Source organism: Zalophus californianus, chromosome 11, assembly GCF_009762305.2.
Source record: "Zalophus californianus isolate mZalCal1 chromosome 11, mZalCal1.pri.v2, whole genome shotgun sequence".
Lineage (NCBI taxonomy): Eukaryota > Metazoa > Chordata > Mammalia > Carnivora > Otariidae > Zalophus > Zalophus californianus.
Genome location: NC_045605.1, coordinates 31,822,381 through 31,843,450, shown reverse-complemented (window position 1 = coordinate 31,843,450; position 21,070 = coordinate 31,822,381). Strand labels below are relative to the sequence as shown.

The 21,070-nt window shown below is 35.1% G+C and overlaps 1 protein-coding gene and 1 long non-coding RNA gene across 3 annotated transcripts in view; one reads left to right on the top strand and one right to left on the bottom strand.

Moving 5' to 3' along the window:
- The first annotated feature begins 4,876 nt into the window (after nucleotides 1-4,876).
- On the top strand, nucleotides 4,877-21,062 carry LOC113914571. Its single transcript, XR_003517483.1, has 3 exons — nucleotides 4,877-5,129; nucleotides 6,643-6,839; nucleotides 20,936-21,062. It is a non-coding gene; the product is annotated as an uncharacterized LOC113914571 (long non-coding RNA).
- Nucleotides 7,162-21,070, bottom strand: part of PGR (progesterone receptor) — a 110,493-nt gene continuing 96,584 nt past the window's right edge. Inside the window, exons 7-8 of one of the 2 annotated variants that reach the window (XM_027579913.1) lie at nucleotides 17,337-17,494; nucleotides 7,162-7,712 (exon numbers count right to left, since the gene is read on the bottom strand). In XM_027579913.1, the coding sequence (XP_027435714.1) occupies nucleotides 7,557-7,712; nucleotides 17,337-17,494 (314 nt within the window). In that variant the 3' untranslated portion in view covers nucleotides 7,162-7,556. The remainder of the gene's footprint in view (nucleotides 7,713-17,336; nucleotides 17,495-21,070) is intronic. The other variant, XM_027579914.1, reaches the window with a different exon arrangement.

Sequence of the window (21,070 nt, the reverse complement as noted above, 5' to 3'; positions counted from 1 at the left end):
TGCTTGGATAGTGAGTGATAATTTCTCTAACATTTAGCATTATTATCCCTGTAACATAACCACCCATGTTTTGTACTACTAGCATAATTGCTTGCTAAATAAGGGAAAATATTTAAGATATTATTTAGAGGAGCTCTCCATCCTTTTGTAAGTCATATTTACTCCTTTCAAAGAAATTTTATATTTTTCTTTTATTTTTTTCCAAGTTACAATGAAAAGCTTCTTTGTAAACTCTGTTCTGATTTTTCTTGTGAATATGCATGTATCAGAAAAGTTAAAATGCACAGAATACTCAGGTCATAAGAAGATACTTTATTAAAGTGATGAGTTCTAAAGACTGCCACATGAAAATCTCTTTCTATTCTTACTTATATCAAATAAAGAGCTTGCCACTTTAAATAAATCTGATTAGTATTTTTACCCTATGGAGAACATACCTCTGTTTTGTTTTCTTCATGTTGCAGAGCTGCATATCTCTCTTTTGATAAGAATATGGTATGCTTGTAATAATTTTCCATAAATGTTTTGGTCTTGCTCATGAATTTTGAAGTCCTCAGAAGACTTACTTTTGTATAATATATTATGACCTCAAATCTCTAGTTCTTAACCTAGTTTAGGAAAGCTATGATAGATATCCATTGATTATTTTGCCATTAAATTTTCTTTTTGTATCTACCAAGTTAAAACTGCATCAGATCAGTGTGGACAGAGTTGTTATGCTGTTCAGCAGCTCAAACTGATATGCCTTTCAAAAATAAAACATGAAGAAATCAAAACAACTATTTCCTAATTGGAATACAGTTTGGTGGAGAAGTACTTTAAAATATAACCTTTTCTAGAGGTGGCTAGTAAAAGGTATCTTTAGTGGCAAAAATGTTAAAATCACTGCTTTCTATAAATTATAAAAAAAACCCTTCATAGGTAAGTAAATATAGAAAAAGAGATGTTAAATTTTATATATAATTGACTAGAGAAAAAATTAAAGTGAGTTTCACTTAGAGTAATTTATGTTTGCTAAATTGGATAATCAGCATTTGATGTATTAAGAGAAATTTCAAAAGATCATAAAAATAGGCTTCAAAAATTATTTACAATACCAATTAAATATTTTGCTCATATCTATCTGAATATTGACCATGATGCTGATATCACATCTCAGAAGTCATACCATACATTTTCTTTAAAACAATGCATGGGGTATGCTTTTTTAAAAAAAAACAATAAAATGGAATGGGTATGGTTTCTTAGCTGCTTAATTCAGCTTTCTCTGAAAGTGCTTTGTCAGTTAAAGCTTTCAACCAGCTTAAACTAAGTAATGCTGTCCCTATTTTTCCATGAGTGGAAAGAGAGCAAACAAACGCATGTTTCACAGTAAGGTCAGCATGACATAAAGTAACAAAAGCCAGTAAATTGAACATGAGGTTGACATTCTGGGACTAATCCAACAGTTCTCCAACAGTCTTCCAAACTGCACAGCTGCATAAAGCTGTAGACAAGCCTGGGCGCAGCCTCCAGGCATGTGGTCAGAGCTCTGTCTCAAAATGTGATCAATTTCAAGGAGAAGAGATCACTTTGTGTTTTTCTTTGGCTACAGGATATTTAGATAATGAACATATTAAGTCACTGGTATTATGAACTGCTTTTTTACTTACCACCAAAATCCCCCAATTCTTAAATCTTCTCCAATGTAAAGGAGGACAAATTATTAAAGGAAACTACTCTTGTTTTCTTATTTTCAAATTTTTAAGGGCCACAGTACAGATTCTATTAGCCCCAGGTAAATGATGGTCTGTAGGGACTTTTTCCTGAGTTTAAAAAGGGATGTAATCCAACTTGAATGCAATTATCTACACCCAGTTCATATTATGGATTCATATGGATGTAGACACATCCAGGCTAGATTACTTTCTACAGTACAGGGTGAGTCATTTATTTTACTGCTTTTTATTCAATTTTTTGATTTGATAAAGAGCAAGGAGTGTGGAATAATGGTACATTAAATAGATGTCAAATGCTAGGTAGAGATAGAGAATGTCCTTTCACCAAACCTCGAGTAAGGAAAATACAGTGAAATCAGAGGCTGAGTGATACTCTTTTCACTAAAATCATTACATGACTTAGTCTAGTGAGAATAAGCAATTTAGAACTTGGCAAATTTTTGCTAGATTATCTGGCTATGTATTTCCTATAAAATTTAAGAGTTGAAGGAATTCCCTACATCTAATGGTTATCTAAAAGTCTCTTCCTTCGGTTGTCTGCTTGTTCATTTTACTGTATCAGTGGAGATGTGATTGTTGAATTTTTTAATACAAAAATGAATTATCTTTAAATTTGAAAAAAATGTTCAAGTTTTAAGTACTTATACACGATGCCCCGGAGATTGTGAAGATATTGAAAGGATTCATACTCTTCCTGAAATCTGGTTGTGTAAAGGATAAGTGTAGATTAGAGAAACTGCTTAGGTATTCACAGCAAAACCTCTAGAAATGTAATAGCAATCTCACCAAAGGAATGCAAGATGCCAGATCAAGGCAGACATGAAGGTCTAATCTGGGCATTTTGTATCTAACCTTCTTAAGGACAGGAATGTTAATTTTTGGGTTGATAATTTCATCATGATTTCTAGACCCATTCTTCCCTTTTGTTAAATTATTACAATAAAAATAGTCTGAGCATGTAGTATATTGCATAGATTTTTGGAGGGTCTGTGTTCTAGTCAAGCTCTCTATTTTAGAGATAACTTTAAAAATGTCAAAATCAGTACCATTATTCTTAATATTATAATGAAAGGGTGATAGGCTCTTTAGATTTCTGATAAAATAGGGCTCAAACTCAAAAGAGTATATCTTTACAGATGAAGAAATTGAATACTTCTAGTAATCTCAGATGAAATCCATCAAATATTTGTGTGTGCGTAGAGACAGCAACAAAGCAACTACATTTTCTAGATTCTTTCTTTTCACTATAGAATATGCTGGATTAATTTGATAAAATCATAGCCAGAATTATGGCTTAATGAGAACATAATAATAGCAGTTACTATTTCTGAACACTTGTATACTTTTTGTTTTCATTTCTATTAATTGCAAACAATTGGGCAAAGTCAGGTTTAATCTGAAAGGTTAAATGACTTGCTTGAGCTCATTCAATTAGTAAATGACAGAGAAGGGCCATAAGCCTGGGTCAACTCTTCTACAGTAAGCATCAGGAAATATGTCACCATAATGGATAATTTAGAAGTTACAGGTTGACATGCCATGGATATTTGAAAGGCACTGTTTTGGTAGAAAACATATTGCTACCATATTTGCATATAATCTGTGTAATATTTTAATGTAAATATGAAAAATAATAGTACTGCCTAATTAAAAAGTGCCATGTTTTTAATAAAAACAACAAAAAATGCTACATAACAACTGAATCAATTAGGTTCGACTCAAATGGCTTCTCAAGCCTTTTTTAGGGACATATTTTTAACTCAATAATGTAGTTTGGTATCCTTCAAGTATTTTCTCATATATAACCTGTCTTCTTATGATTAATTTCCTTTTAGAGCTACCAGAAAGAACATGACCTGTAAAGTGAAGATAAAGGTTATGATGACTGCACAGGAATGGAGACATTAGTATGCAGGAATTTGTAAAGGAAGATTCAGAAACAAGATATCTTCCATTTGATGATGTTATGTTCTTTTTCAAAAGCTTTTCTTCTTTTTTTTAAAGTTTAGCCTGAAATTTTAAATCCTTGTATTTAGACATCTACACTGTAAATCAAGATCAACATCAAGAATACCAAACATTATTATTAGGAGGTTGCAAAACAACAATAACCACAACAGCAAACCCAAACCTTTTGGCCACCACATTCTGTTCCCCCAAAATTGAATGAAATAAAAATAAATAAATTATGTTGGAAATTAAATATGTGCAGGTAAAAAAGGGTTTTTGTCATCAAAATATTGTTTTAAAGTAACAAGAACCAGATAAAATGATCATATCATCAACTGTTCTCTATTACTCGAATGTGAAAGTTTTCTTTTTTTGGATACACCTACATTCATTTACTTGTTACATAATCCCTACAGTGGTAGACTGCCTTCATTGTATATTGGAGAAATTTAAAATGTATTTATTGGGATGACATTTTTGGGGAAAAAAGATATTGAAGTACATACAGATTTAATGCAACTGAATTATTGACACAAATTAAGGGGTTATTTGATATTTATTTTAAAGTTAATACCTTACCTTGTGCTGCATTATTTGTCTCAGTGAAGTTATACATAAATAATGTTTTGCACCTATGAAATCCAAACCGTATTTTCATTTGTACACTCAACAAGTATTTGAGTGCCTACTGTTTACCAGGCATTGTGACTTATGCCTACTACTGGACTGTAACTTTCTTGAGTTACAGTCTTCCTTCAGCTCTAAATTCTCATAACACTTATTAGCACATTCACTTGTGTTCATAAAATGTATTCAATATTTGGTGAATGAAATCAGAAAGGAGAAAAAACTTGTATATTGAGTTAGGTCTACTTAACTATAGGAAACAATTGAATTTGTGGATTTTTTCTTAGGAAGGGAAATAATACTCCATTCAGTTTTGAAATTTAGAATAGGGAGCATAAAGTGTTCTTAATAAATACAAAATGTGCTCATATTCTCCTATGGTAAAGTCAGTATGTGGAGAGGTCTCACAAAGTAAGAAGAGGTAGAAATTTTAAAAGAGATGAAAAGAAATTAAGAGATGTAGATAAGGAGTATGGGAAGACAACGTCATAAAGTCAGGCATACAGACATGAATGATGTAACAAAAGAATGACACAGATCCATGGTGATAGCAAAACTGAGACCATGCCATGCAACTCCCACTCAAGAAAAACTTTTACTACTGTCCTACCTCAAACTGGCTCCCAGGCTCTTAATACTATCAGAATTGTAGAACAAGACACTATTATAATTCAGATGTGCACAAAATAGCTGGTGAACCTTAGGAGGAAGTTAGTCACTATTTGGAAGATGCAGAAAAGAACATTACAAAAATAATGGCTTGGCTGAATCTTGAAGATTGAGATATGGATGTGACTGGTATCAAAGAGGGAAAATTCAGGCAGAAAACTGATGGTAAAAAGATTTGTGTGGCTGGAACATAAGATAAATGTAAGATAGTGGAGGATAAAGAGAGTAAAGTTATAGAAATTGATGCTTGAACATCATTTCAGAGTAACTATTGTGTCCCTGCAAGAATAAGAGTGGAGCAATTAAAATAAAATCACTGAGGATGAAGCCCAGGTAAAGGTATTTTTAAAAAGCTCACTTGGAGACACTAATGTGCAGAGCTGAGAATCACTATAATAGGTGATTGGAAGTCAATGACATTTTAAAGTGAGGATATGGTAAGATTAGATCTTTTTTAGGAAGTTAACTTCGGACTGGAGAGTGGCAAGAGAATGAATCTGTATGTGTATAAAGACTTTGAAGAACTGAACAGCAGTAGTCTATGGTATTGTATTCACAGAAAAAGACATGTAGTTAGACTTACCAAGGAAGAGACTATTTTTTTATTAATGTTAAAACTATTTGAAATACTTGGTTTAAACTCTTACTGAATGTTATAACCAAATGTTAGAAAATTTGGATATTATTTATTATATTTGCCACATAGATCTAATGGACCTAAGCCAAGAGCATTGGATCGAGCTTATTTTAATCCCTGTTTCAAATGCCTTATGTGAATTCACTATTTATAGATACACCATAGCTTATTCCTTTTGTAAATGGAGAATTTACTGGTAAGAAACAGTTATGGTAACATTGTCATGCCAATTTTTTGATCAGATGAAACCACTTTATCTTGTTTTGGGGGTTACATTAGTATTCATTAAGAGATGTTATTGTTCCTTGGTAAACTGCAAAGATTTATCAGTTGAAGGGAATGGGTACTCCAAAATGTATTAAGAAATTGAAGAAGTCAGTAAATGTTTTCTATATTGTTTTCAAAGTTACTTTGGTTTTCTTATTAACAACCATTAATTTGCATAAGGCAGTATGTCTTATTTGTAAGATAATGTCCAATTTTTTTAAAATTTAGAAAAAGAATTTGGTCTACTAGTTACTCTGAGCTGTTAAAAATATTCTATATATTTACTTATATATAATAAATAAAGACAAAAATATGATATATGCCTTAAATGGTATAAATTACTTTATATAGAAAACAGTGATTATTTTTGATTGAATTTTGTCAGTGGTATGGACTTAGTTTTTCCTGTCATTTTTTATATATCTGTATTTATATATACAGATATATAGATTTTTTAAAAATAAATGGATCTCCAGTGACTCATCTCAGAAAAGAACTCTTGTCCATCTTCTAATGCAATATTTTCAGTTCATATAACAGTGTGAATTGTGCTTTCTAGTTATTGTAATTGGTTGTATTATTTTAAGACAGTATCTAGTATTTCTTGAAATATCTCCCTTAGAATTGGATCCAAGACACTCAAAAACATTCAACCTCTGATTTGTCATTATCCCCCACTGAGTAAAGAAAGAGAATAATATTTCTTATTTTCTCTTCCCTTCCTTCCTGCCTCACCCTCCTTCCCTCCCTCCCTCCCTTTCTTTTTTGATTAAGAAGTGAATAAGAAGCTCTGACCAAAAGGAACATTTTGCAGGAAATATAACAGTAGTAAAGGTGAGGAAATTGAAAATCAGTAAGGTTAAGTGATTTTCCACCTGCCCCAGATGGTAAGGAGTGCCATTAAGCCACAGACTCTTCTGGATTCTTATTTGGATTCACAATACCTTATTAAAGGACAAGTCCCAAAAAAGGTTAGTAAAAAACTACAAAACCCCTAATACTGTTGTCATAATGATATGGCTCTCCTTAATAACTTCCTTAGAGATTTGTGTTTCTAATTTGGGAAATAGTCAATATATGAGCTGTTTTTCCTAATATCACACCCTCAATTTATTTCAGGGATTTTAAACTCTTTTTCTCTGTATTTTTTGCATTAAAAACCCTTTGGAAAATCTGATGAAGGTTATGAATTTTCTCCTCACAAAAAATGTATATACACTCATTTAGACAAAATTTTGCATACCATTTTAAAGACTCATTTTTGTAAATATATTCAAGGAGACAAAGGGAGGTACCTAGAAGGAACATATATAATTACTTTTTATTTTTACATGTAAGATTTTTTTCCTCTAAAGTAGAAGATTCATTCGATGCAAAAGTTAAAAATTTTCACCTAAATGGTAGGAAATAGTATGGACAAAACTAAGTTTACTTTGGCAATCAATTTTAGTACTTTTCAATCTTCTAAACTGTTAAAGAATATATAGGTACACAGAAACACCTTAAAATTCTAATTATGCTTTATAAAGGAAAACAATAACTTCACAATTTTTTCTGAAATTTACACAATATATGTTATAAATGTAAGGCTTTGAGAAGAACATTGTAAAAACCCGAGACCTCATAATCCTGACCAAAACAAAAACAGACATATCACAAAATTTAATTTTTAAAGATAAAAATGGCATTCACTTTTTATGAAAGAGCAGAGGTTTCACCATCCCTGCCAAGATCTTGGGTAACTGTGCAGCAATAACTTCAGACATCATTTCTGGAAATTCAACACTCAGAGCCCGGGACTGGATAAATGTATTCAAGCAGTACAGATGAAGCTGTTTGACAAGCTGTTGGTTTCACAAATGGATAAAAAACATGTAAAAATATAATATTCATATAATAAAACACGACAGCTTCTTTTTCTAACAATATAAATACCCATCAAGATGTTTTCTTACCAAAATAACTCCCTTCACTCTCTAGAATAATATGTAAAATATTACATACAATGAAACATTCTGATAGTACAGATTTAAAGAAATGAAAGTCATTCATAATCCCACAGGATAACTGATATGAACATTTTGGTGTCTTTCTTTTTTCTTTTAATACATGTATACAAACATACCCAGGTTTATACACAATACACATAAGGCATATATAATTCCAAAAATGCCATTATTTAATAAAGTCTATTTTGTTAATAGACTGACTTTTTCACATAACAATATATTGAGTCTTCCTCTGTCAACACAAATAACCCAACATAATTCATTTTAATCTAATTTTAATTTTTGTCAAATAATTCATGTAAATAATTTTAAAAGTCAAATAGAACCCAGCAGCAACAATAAAATTCAGCAGTTTTCTAATAGAGTTCTTCCCATCCTTATTCTAGTTGCCCAGATGCAACCATTTTCAACTTCTTTAGCCCATATCTTTAAATATTTATCTCTGTATTTCTAATAAATTTTGTTTTTCAAATTTGATATTATTGATTTAGTTTCTATTATGGAAAATGAGGTTTCAGCTCTCTTTAATACTAGACACCCCTCCCAAATATGCACACTTTTCTCTTCTCATTCTCTATATAGCTATATCAATTTTTTACTAAATCAATATCCAGCAATTATAAAGATTTTTATTGTTTCCTGCTGGATTAAATTTCCTTTCATATAGGACTTATTTTTACTTTGCTAGAGCTAATCACCTTGTGTTTCTGTTTTGCTTTGTTTCCTTTATATTTATCACAAAACCATAGTCAAATTCTTTGACACAATTGTAAAAACTCACCTCAATATGTTCATACATACTGGTAATCCCTCTGTTCCATCTTTTTTCCCTGGTACTAGTATTCTGAAACCCTGTGCATTACTGCTTCAATCTAGAGTAATGATTGTCCAGCACAGTTAATGTGCTAGAACATCCCTTTGCATCTCTCCTGGGTTGGATATTCTACTTCATTGGCTTAGTCCAGTGCTTTACTGTTAAAACATTCCGTAGATGTTCTTGACAAAGGTTGTATTTGAGGTAAGCTCTCTGAGACCTTAGACATCTGAAAATACTTTTTAAGGTACCATCATATTTGTTTGACGGTTTGGATGGGTATAAAATTCTTTGAAGATTTTCCTTTTCTCCAAAATTCTGGAGCCATTGCTCCATTGTTTTCTGGGTTCCAGTATTGTTGTTAAGAAGTCCAACATCATTTTGAATCCTGATCATTTTTATGTAACTTGTTTCTTTTCTCATTGGTATATTTTAGGATAATCTCTTTATTTTTTTAAAGATTTTATTTATTTATTCATGAGAGACAGAGAGAGAGAGAGAGAGAGAGAAGCAGAGCGAGAAGTAGGCTCCCAACTGAGCAGGGAGCCCGATGCGGGACTCGATCCCAGGACTCTGGGATCATGACCTGAGCCGAAGGCAGACGCTTAACCATCTGAGCCACCCAGGCGCCCTAGGATAGTCTCTTTATTTCTGGCGCTCAAAAATTCTACAATAATGGGTCTTTGTTCAATTGTGCTGTGCCTGTACAACGGGCCCTTACAGTCAAAAAATTAAAATACTTCTGATCCAGCAACTTTTATTTTATGATTTTTTTATATAATTTCCTCTCCTTGATTTTCCCTGTTCTTTTAGAAATTCCTTTTAATTGCGAAATGAACCTCCTTGAATTAGGAGATTTTTTCTGAGTTTTATATTTCAGCCCTTCTATTAAATTTTAAATTTCTGTTTTTCTATATTTAATTATCCAAAAGTATTTTCTTTCTTTCGTTTTTTTTAATTTTTTTATTGTTATGTTAATCACCATATATTACATCATTTGTTTTGGTGTAGTGTTCCATGATTCATTGTTTGTTCATAACACCCAGTGCTCCATGCAGAATGTGCCCTCTTTAATACCCATCACCAGGCTAACCCATCCCCCTACCCTCCTCCCCTCTAGAACCCTCAGTTTCTTTTTCAGAGTCCATCATCTCTCCTGGTTCATCTCCCCCCTCTGACTTGCTCGCCTTCATTCTTCCTCTCCTGCTATCTTCTTCTTTTTCTTTTTTCTTAAAATATGTTCCGTAATTTGTTTCAGAAGTACAGATCTGTGATTCAACCGTCTTGCATAATTCACAGCGCTCACCGTAGCACATACGCTCACCAATGTCTATCACCCAGCCACCCCATCCCTCCCACCCCCAACCACTCCAGTAACACTCAGTTTGTTTCCTGAGATTAAGAATTCCTCATATCAGTGAGGTCATATGATACATGTCTTTCTCTGATTGACTTATTTCACTCAGCATAACACCCTCCAGTTCCATCCACGTCGTTGCAAATGGCAAGATCTCATTCCTTTTGATGGCTGCATAATATTCCATTGTGTATATATACCACCTCTTCTTTATCCATTCATCTGTCGATGGACATCTTGGTTCTTTCAACAGTTTGGATATTGTGGACATTGCTGCTATAAACATTGGGGTGCATGTACCCCTTCGGGTCCCTACATTTGTATCTTTGGGGTAAATACCCAGTGGTGCAATTGCTGGATCGAATGGTAGCTCTAATTTCAACTGTTTGAGGAACCTCCATACTGTTTTGCAGAGGGGTTGCACCAGCTTGCATTCCTACCAACAGTGTAGGAGGGTTCCCCTTTCTCCACATCCCCGCCAACATCTGTCGTTCCCTGACTTGTTAATTTTAGCCATTCTGAGGGGTGTGAGGTGGTATCTCATTGAGGTTTTGATTTAGATTTCCCTGATGCCGAGCGATGTTGAGCACTTTTTCATGTGCCTGTTGGCCATTTGGATGTCTTCTTTGGAAAAATGTCTGTTCATGTCGTCTGCCCATTTCTTGATTGGATTATTTGTTCTTTGGGTGTTGAGTTTGATAAGTTCTTTATAGATTTTGGATAGTAGCCTTTTATCTGATATGTCATTTGTAAATATTTTCTCCCATTCTGTCGGTTGTCTTTTGGTTTTGTGGACTGTTTCTTTTGCTGTGAAAAAGCTTTTTATCTTGATGAAATCCCAATAGTTCATTTTTGCCCTGGCTTCCCGTGCCTTTGGTGATGTTTCTAGGAAGAAGTTGCTGCGGCTGAGGTCGAAGAGGTTGCTACCTGTGTTCTCCTTTAGGATTTGGATGGACTCCTGTCTCACGTTTAGGTCTTTCAACCATTTGGAGTCTATTTTTGTGTGTGGTGTAAGGAAATGGTCCAGTTTCATTCTTCTGCATGTGGCTGTCCAATTTTCCCAACACCATTTGTTGAAGAGACTGTCTTTTTTCCATTGGACATTCTTTCCTGCTTTGTTAAAGATAAGTTGACCATAGAGTTGAGGGTCCATTTCTGGGCTCTCGATTCTGTTCCATTGATCGATGTGTCTGTTTTTGTGCCAGTACCATACTGTCTTGATGATGACAGCTTTGTAATAGAGCTGGAAGTCCGGAATTGTGATGCCGCCAGCTTTGCTTTTCTTTTTCAATATTCCTCTGGCTATTCGGGGTCTCTTCTGGTTCCATACAAATTTTAGGATTCTTTGTTCCATTTCTTTGAAAAAAGTGGATGGTATTTTGATGGGGATTGCATTGAATGTGTAGATTGCTCTAGGTAGCATTGACATCTTCACAATGTTGGTTCTCCCAATCCATGAGCATGGAACGTTTTTCCATTTCTTTGTGTCTTCTTCAATTTCTTTCCTGAGTATTTTATAGTTTTCTGAGTACAGATCCTTTGCCTCTTTGGTTAAATTTATTCCTAGGTATCTTATGGTTTTGGGTGCGATTGTGAATGGGATCGATTCCTTGATTTGTCTCTCTTCTGTCTTGTTGTTGGTGTATAGGAATGCCACTGATTTCTGTGCATTGATTTTATATCCTGCTACTTAACTGAATTCCTGTATGAATTCTAGCAGTTTTGGGGTGGAGTCTTTTGGGTTTTCCACATACAGTATCATATCATCTGCAAAGAGTGAGAGTTTGACTTCCTCTTTGCCGATTTGGATGCCTTTGATTTCTTTTTGTTGTCTGATTGCTGTGTCTAGGACTTCCAATACTATGTTGAATAGCAGTGGTGAGAGTGGACATCCCTGAGCGTTCCTGACCTTAGGGGAAAAGCTCTCAGCTTCTCCCCATTCAGAATGATATTCGCTGTAGGTGTTTCTTAGATGGCTTTTATGATATTCAGGTATGTACCCTCTATCCCTATACTCTGAAGAGTTTTGATCAAGAAAGGATGCTGTACTTTGTCAAATGCTTTTTCTGCATCTATTGAGAGGATCATGTGTTTCTTGTTCTTTCTTTTGTTAATGTATTGTATCACGTTGATTGATTTGTGGATGTTGAACCAGCCTTGCAGCCCAGGGATAAATCACACTTGGTCGTGGTGAATAATCCTTTTAATGTACTGTTGGATCCTATTGGCTAGTATTTTGGTGAGAATTTTTGCATCCATGTTCATCAAGGATATTGGTCTGTAATTCTCCTTTTTGATGGGGTCTTTGTCTGGTTTTGGGATCAAGGTAATTGTGGCCTCATAAAATGAATTTGGAAGTTTTCCTTCCATTTCTATTTTTTGGAACAGTTTCAGGAGAATAGGTATTAATTCTTCTTTAAATGTCTGATAGAATTCCCCTGGGAAGCCATCTGGCCCTGGGCTTTTGTTTCTTGGGAGATTTTTGATGACTGCTTCAGTTTCCTTAGTGGTTATAGGTCTGTTCAGGTTTTCTATTTCTTCCTGGTTCAGTTTTGGTAGTTGATACATCTCTAGGAATGCACCCATTTCTTCCAGGTTATCTAATTTGCTGGCATAGAATTGCTCATAATATGTTCTTTAAATTGTTTGTATTTCTTTGGTGTTGGTTGTGATCTCTCCTCTTTCATTCATGATTTTGTTGATTTGGGTCATTTCTCTTTTCTTTTTGATCAGTCTGGCCAGGGGTTTATCAATCTTGTTAATTCTTTCAAAGAATCAGCTCCTATTTTCGTTGATCTGTTCTACTGTTCTTTTGGTTTCTATTTCATTGATTTCTGCTCTGATCTTTATTATTTCTCTTCTCCTGCTGGGTTTAGGCTTTATTTGCTGTTCTTTCTCCAGCTCCTTTAGGTGTAGAGTTAGGTTGTGTATTTGAGACCTTTCTTGTTTCTTGAAGAAGGCTTGTATTGCTATATACTTTCCTCTTAGGACTGCCTTTGCTGTATCCCAAAGATTTTGGACAGTTGTGTTTTCATTTTCATTGGTTTCCATGAATTTTTTTAATTCTTCTTTAATTTCCTGGTTGACCCATTCATTCTTTAGTAGAATGCTCTTTAGCCTCCATGTATTTGAGTTCTTTCTGCCTTTCCTCTTGTGATTGAATTCTAGTTTCAGAGCATTGTGGTCTGAAAATATGCAGGGAATGATCCCAATCTTTTGGTACCGGTTGAGACCTGATGTGTGACCTAGGATGTGATCAATTCTGGAGAATGTTCCATGGGCACTAGAGAAGAACGTGTATTCCGTTGCTTTGGGATGGAATGTTCTGAATATATCTGTGAAGTCCATTTGGTCCAGTGTGTCATTTAAAGTCTTTATTTCCTTGTTGATCTTTTGCTTAGATGATCTGTCCATTCAGTCAGAGGGGTGTTAAAGTCCCCCACTATTATTGTATTGTTGTCAATGTGTTTCTTTGCTTTTGTTATTAATTGCCTTATATAATTGGCTGCTCCCATGTTCAGGGCATAGATATTTACAATTGTTAGATCTTCTTGTTGGATAGACCCTTTAAGTAGGATGTAGTGTCCTTCCTCATCTCTTATTACAGTCTTTGTTTTAAAATCTAGTTTGTCTGATATAAGGATTGCCACCCCAGCTTTTTTTGGTGTCCATTAGCATGGTAAATGGTTTTCCACCCCCTCACTTTCAATCTGGGGGTGTCTTTGGGTCTAAAATGAGTCTCTTGCAGACAGCATATTGATGGGTCTTGTTTTTTAATCCAATCTGATAGCCTGTGTCTTTTGATTGGGGCATTGAGCCCATTTACATTCAGGGTAACTATTGAAAGGTAGGAATTTAGTGCCATTGTATTGCCTGTAAGGTGACTGTTACTGTATGTTGTCTGTGTTCCTTTCTGATCTTTGCTGCTTTAGGCTCTCTCTTTGCTTAGAGGACCCCTTTCAATATTTCTTGGAGGGCTGGTTTCGTGTTTGCAAATTCCTTTAGTTTTTGTTTGTTCTGAAAGCTTTTTTTCTCTCCTTCAATTTTCAATGACAGCCTAGCTGTATATAGTATTCTTGGCTGCATATTTTTCTCGTTTAGTGCTCTGAAGATATCTTGCCAGTCTTTTCTGGCCTGCCAGGTCTCTGTGGATAGGTCTCTTGCCAATCTAATATTTTTACCATTGTAGGTTACAAATCTCTTCTCCCGAGCTGCTTTCAGGATCTTCTCTTTGTCTCTGAGACTCGTAAGTTTTACTATTAGATGTCGGGGTGTTGACCTATTATTATTGATTTTGGGAGGGGTTCTCTGTGCCTCCTGGATTTTGATGCCTATTTCTTTCCTCACATTAGGGAAGTTCTCTGCTATTATTTGCTCCAATATACCTTCTGCCCCTCTCTCTCTTTCTTCTTCTTCTGGGATCCCAATTACTCTAATGTTGTTTCGTCTTATCGTATCACTTATCTCTCAAATTCTGCCCTCGTGATCCTGTAGTTGTTTCTCTCTCTTTTTCTCAGCCTCTTTATTTTTCATCATTTGGTCTTCTATATCACTGATTCTCTCTTCTGCCTCATTTATCCTAGCAGTTAGTGCCCCCATTTTTGATTACACCTCATCAATAGCCTTTTTGATTTCGACTTGGTTAGATTTTAGTTCTTTTATTTCTCCAGAAAGGGTTTCTCTAATAACTTCCACGCTTTTTTCAAGCCCAGCTAGTATCTTTAAAGTCATGATTCTGAATTCTAGGTCCAACATCGTACTAATGTCCATATTGAGTAGGTCCCTGTCTGAGGGTACTACCTCTTGTTCTTTTTGCTGAGGTGATTTTTTTCGTCTTGTCATTTTGTCCAGAGGAGAATAGATGAATGAGAGAACGAAATGCTAACAGGTTTACAACGCCCCCAGCAAATATACTGTATACAAATCAGAAAAGACCTGAAACCAGGGGAAAAGAAAGGGAATGAAAAAAGAAAGAGAAAAAAAAAGAAGAAAAAAGATAAAAACAGAACAATACAGAAAAAGCAGAATGTGATCAAATATGATCAGGCTAGTGCATAGATCAGTGTCACACACTAGATTTTGGGCGTATTTTGGTCTGTTAGAAAAAAGTGCCTCCTAAAATTTTAAAGGAAGAAAGACATATATGTACAAAATAAGGGTTGATACAATGAAGGGGTAGAAGTGACTGTAAAGATGAAAATTATAAAAAAATTTATAAAAGGACTTGATAAGATAAGAAGTTGTTTGAAGAAAGAAAGAAGATTTTAAAAAAAGGGGAGAGAATGTGATCAGGCAGGAGGCTAGAACAGAGCCATACACTAGTGATTTAGGGTATATTTTGATCTGTTAGAAGTAACTGTATCTCAAAATTTTAAAGAGGGAACAACTTATATATATATGCCAAAAATAAGGGTAACTACTATGAAGGGATAAAATATGACTCTAAAAATGAAAAATAAAAAGTTTTTTTTTTTAAAAAGAGATTGATAAGTTGGTTGAAGAAGGGAAAAAGAAAAGAAAAAAAAACAGTTAACAAAAATTAACTTTGATGAACTAATGAATCATGGTAAAAAAAAGCCATGAATTCTATGTGCAGTATTCCCCTAGCACTGGAGTTCTCCCGTTCTCCTTGATCGGTAAACTTGGTCTTGGCTTGCTGGCTGTTCGGGCTGATATTCTGGGGGAGGGGCCTGTTGCCGTGGTTTCCAAATGTCTTTGCCGGAGGCTGAATTGCTCCGCCCTTGTCGGTCCGGGCTAAGCAAGCTGCTCGGGTTTGATCTCAGGAGCTTTTGTTCCCTGCAAGCTCTCCGTACAGCCTTGGAGGACCAGGGCAAAAATGGTGGCCTCCCAATCTCCACCCGGAGGAGCTGAGAACTAGGGGCCCTGCTCCTCAGTGCGCCCACAGAGAAAAGCAGTCACTCCCGTCTCCCCGGTCTCCGGCCTCTCTCCATGCTCACCCGGCCTGTGACCGAGCATTTCTATCTCTGGCACCCAACCCCGTGTGGAGTCTCCAAACCCAGCAGATCCCTGCGGTGCGTTCCCGCGCCGCTCCTCCCCAGGAATGAAGGGGAGTCTCCCCGGATCTGCCGCTTGTTGGGTCCCTGCTGGAGGAGCAGTGGCCCGACTGGGCCGCGGATCACAGTTTATGGCAACCCCAAGCTGAGAGCCCGCGCCTCGGCTCCGTCTCTACAGCTGGCTTCCCTGCTCCGATACCTGGGAGCTCTGCCGCACTCAGGCTCCCCAGGTCTTTCTGTGACCCCGAGGGTCCTGAGACCACACTGTCCCATGAGGGTTCCAACCCCCGCTTGGCCACTGCAGCGACATCCCTCAGCGGAGCCGACTTCTAACAGTTCCGATTTCGTGCTCCGCGACTCTATCACTTGCCAGAAGCGGCCGACGGAGGCCCCTCCCCTGCCGTCTATCCTCCCGAATATCGCCTCGGATTCACTTCTCCGCACATCCTACCTTCCAGTAAGTGGTCGCTTCTCTGTTCAGAGAGTTGGTGCTACTCTCTTCTTTGATATCCTGTTGAGTTCGTAGGTGTTCAGAATGGTTTGATCCCTATTCAGCTGAATTCCTGAGACCAGACGAAATCTAGGTCTCCTACTCCTCCGCCATCTTGCTCCGCCCCCCAAGTATTTTCTTTCTAAATGTACCTTTCCAAATGTTTTCTATTTTTGTTTCATGGATGCAATATCATTCTTTTTTCTCTGAATATCTTAATTTTTTTAAATCTTTTTTTCTCTTCTCTGTTCTGGTGCTTTTTCCTTCATTCCTTTTTTTCTGAGTATTTGATTTCTGCATTTCATTATAGAGGCTTTACCTATATGGCTAAGAATCCTTGGCTATCTGTTTCTCAAATTTGACCTAGTGAGTAGATTGCCAAATTGTCCATTAGCACTGTTGTTATCTTATAATTCCATCCAAAATGATATGAGTCTTATTTTTCACACCCAAACCTTTGCTTTTCCTGTATATATAAAATCTTTTCTAACTTAGGGCAAAATATTTTAGAACATTACTCAGGAAAATGTTATCACAATTCCTATAAACCATTAAATTACTTTCAAATTATACAAATACTAGTAAAGGATATTGGGGTGATCTACATTGAAAATGTAAAAAAGCACAATATAAGTGCTGAGCAGTGTGATGCAAATACTGTTTTAAAACATAAGTACAAATATGAGTTTGAAGAAACCATATAAGGTAAAATGTAGATTTAATATTTAAAAGTTATAGAAATTCAGAAAATAATCACTGATATCCTAGAAAACAAAATACTTACATCATGCAAGTTATCAAGAAGTTTTGTAAGTTGGTAGAAACGCTGTGAGCTAGAGACAACTCCTTTTTGCCTCAAACCAATTGCCTTGATGAGTTCTCTAATGTAGCTTGATCTCATCTCTTCAAACTGATTTTGACTTCTTAGTCCTTCCAAAGGAACTGTAAGAATATAACTGGCAGTTATGTTTAAAAAGATGACAGCAGCAGTTAATAATAAAAATTTCTATAAAGATCTCTTTTGATATGGAATTCTAGACATGAACATCTTAAATAGGAAAGAGTGTTATTGATAGTTTTAGGTCACATAAACTTATAGTTCTCTTGAAGCATATAAGAACAACTAGATAAACTAAGGAACATTTTAGCTTACCTATTTTAGAGCTGTATCAATGGAGTATTCGTTTAACTTAGCATTTGCTCAAAAGAGCACCTGTCATTCTATATTCCTGTCTCAGGAATGGATTTAGTTTACAATTATATGTAAGTTGGGTCTTTTTTAAAGAAAAAGTATTTTTTTTTATTTTTTTAAAGATTTTATTTATTTATTTGACAAAAAAAGACACAGCGAGAAAGGGAACACAAGCAAGGGGAGTGGGAGAGGGAGAAGCAGGCTTCCTGCTGAGCAAGGAGCCTGATGAGGGGTTCATCCCAGGACCCAAAGATCATGACTTGAGCCGAAGGTAGATGCTTAACGACTGAGCCACTCAGGTGCCCCAAAGAAAAAATATTTTAACAAATACTTGGATCTCTCTGTCAAGTTTGTCTTCATATAAATCTGAAGTATTTGTCATTGAGATTATTCATGGATAATTTATCTTTGTTGTAATTTTAATATTGCTTCATGAAATTTCCTAATTTCTCCTGCTCATGAGAGAAAGCTATTGATATTTCAATACTTCTCTTATATCCAACCACTTCATTATACTACTCTATTTTTACTAATTTCTTTTAATTTCTATTTTCAATTCAAATAGTTTTGATTGATTATCTTTTGTGGGGTTTTTTTTGGTATACAATACTGTATTTAAAATATCCTCATTTCTGCCTTCCGAATAGTTGTAGCTCTTGTTTCTGCTTCATGATTCAGTGCATGGTTTAGGATTTCCAGAACAATATTAAATAATAACAATGGCAAATATTCCTTTTTGGTTGCTTATTTTAATGGGAATGCATCTTATTCCCATGTGATGTTAACTGGTAATATATCTCTCTAGTCTTTAATTCTGATAGCCAAATTGTAGGCACAACTTCCTATTCTTACTGCTAGTTCTCTTATTTCTACTACATTGTCTATTTTACCTACAATTTTTTTCCTTAATATTTTAGATCCTTCTGTTGTCACTTGTTTGAGATGCTCTGCTTGATTTCTTCAGCAAATTATCACCAGGACTCCCAATTTTCTTGTTTCTTTTTGCTTTCATTTACCTTACAAATAAACCTTGAAACTTAAATGAAGCAGCTCCCTTTTCCTGCAGCTATATCTAGATTGCTGAAAGAAAAAAAATTATATAATCTCTTGGATTTATATAACTCTACATTAATTATCTTGACTCTTGACCCTTGATGATTTTTAGGAAAAAAAAAAAAAAAAACCAGGCAAACCAAGAAACAGACTCTATAGAGAACAAACTAATGGTTACGGTGGGGTGGGGAGGTTGGTGGGGGCATTGGTAAAATAGGTGATGGGGGTAACCCCTAAGTACTGCACTTGTGATGAACACTGTGTGTTGTATGGAAATGTTGAATCACTATACTGTTCACCTGAAACTAATGCTACGCTATATGTTAACTGGAATTAAAAAAAAAAACACTTAAAAAATAAAATTATTTTTTCTTCTGATTATTGAAGTACTATTTCCCATTAGGTTTTCAAGAACTGGCAACTAGTAACCCAAAGTCTTCACTCTATCCATTCAAGTATTCCCAGCCAGCCTCACATCCTTTTAGTATCGACCACTAATAAGAAGTTTTGGGGATATTATAATCTAATCATTAGGCTCTCATCCTATGCTCCTGAGACATTTTGAAATTTTTCCTCCTCTCCTGCTCTCTTTCCTATATTTCAGATAAATAATGAACCAGCTCTCTTAAATATTTCTATTTGCTTTGAGCTCCTTACCTTAACTCATTTTTGCCTTGATTATTACATCCAGTATTATATGATTGGAGAATTTTTTCTCAGATTCTTGTTGATTCCACAAGTGAGTTTTAGGATTTCTTGCAAATATCTTAGTGGCAAATTGGGAAATGGTGAGTCATGGGCAGTTAGCCAGATGCTATTTTATATAAGAATACTTTTTTATAAAAACAAGGATCTTTATTTTTTGATTTAGCTAACTTAAAAATAACATATATTCATTAGAAAAATTTTAGAAAACATAGATAATACATAAAAAATTATGTCACCAGATTCTACAATCCAATATTTTGGGACATTTCCTAACATTATATTGAGAACATTTACTTATATCTCTCAAAATTCTTTAGTAATAAATATTTTAATTCTCACATTTAATTTCACTTAAAATTGTAGAACAATATATTTAATTGTCTTATCATTTGGTATTTAAAATATTTTGCTAGTCTAAATAATACTTATAATGAATATAATTTTTGATTTTTTAAAAAGATATATCCTTAGAAGTAGAATTATTGCAATGAAAGATATTAACTTTCTTAACACTCATAATATACATTGCTAAACTCACTATTTAACTGTCTTGTGGCTAGTATGGAGTATTTTCATTTTAGGTAATCTTTGCTTTTTACATAGAAAAATAAAATATCTCATCTTCATTTCTCAAATTATTAGTGAGGTTGAACAATTTTTTTATGTGTATTAGTGATTTTTAATTTCTTTTCTGTTTCATACTCACTTATTTATAGGGGCCTAAATTATATTTCAGATATTTTTCTAAGTTTTTTGTTTAATTTTTAAATATTTTGTCACAGTTTTACAACCTTATTAGGGCAAAAAGTAGTGCCCAGGCAACCCAACTTTTCTCATGCTTCAGAGTGTTCCCAAGGTAGGGGGGTAGGGCTATGGATCCTTGGATCCTGTATTGGTCCCTGTCTTTACACAGATTTCATGAGGAAAACCTCCCTTTTTAAGGATAGCTTTTTTGCCTTTGTTTTTCCTGATGTGTACCCCACCACTCCACTATGTGAGATTTGTGCTACTAGAAAGAAGTCTCTGAAAATATACTACTGAGAAAGACCCTTGGCTCACCTTTACTCCCTAAGGTTCTCTTTCAAATCATTGAGTAAAAGAAGGGTCAATTCAGATATTCAAAGGCTGAGCTTACCAGTGCATGGAAAGGACACAGAAAAAGGTGAAAAGTAAAAGCAGTTTTTAAAAACTTTCCCCTGAAGCAGAGGTGTGTGTGATCTTTGTGTATGAGAAAGAGTGAAATGTATATTTGCCTGTCCTTCTGGTGACCAATGCTATGTTTCATAATGTTTCTTCTGGGTATAGAGCTACAGTGTATTTCCCAACCTCTCCTACAGTTAAATATGGGTCATGGAATGTGGGTAGAAGTGACATATGACATTTCTAGGCCTCACGTCCAAATCTTTTCTCACTCAGTGTTTATCTTCTAGTTAGAGCCAATGGAGGACTCCAAGCTGCTCTGTGGAAGGGTGGAGCCCGTATATGGAAGGAGCATGGGTTTTCTTCCTAACCCAGTGGACTGTGAATATGAGTGACAAATAAACTGCAATTGTGTTATACCACTG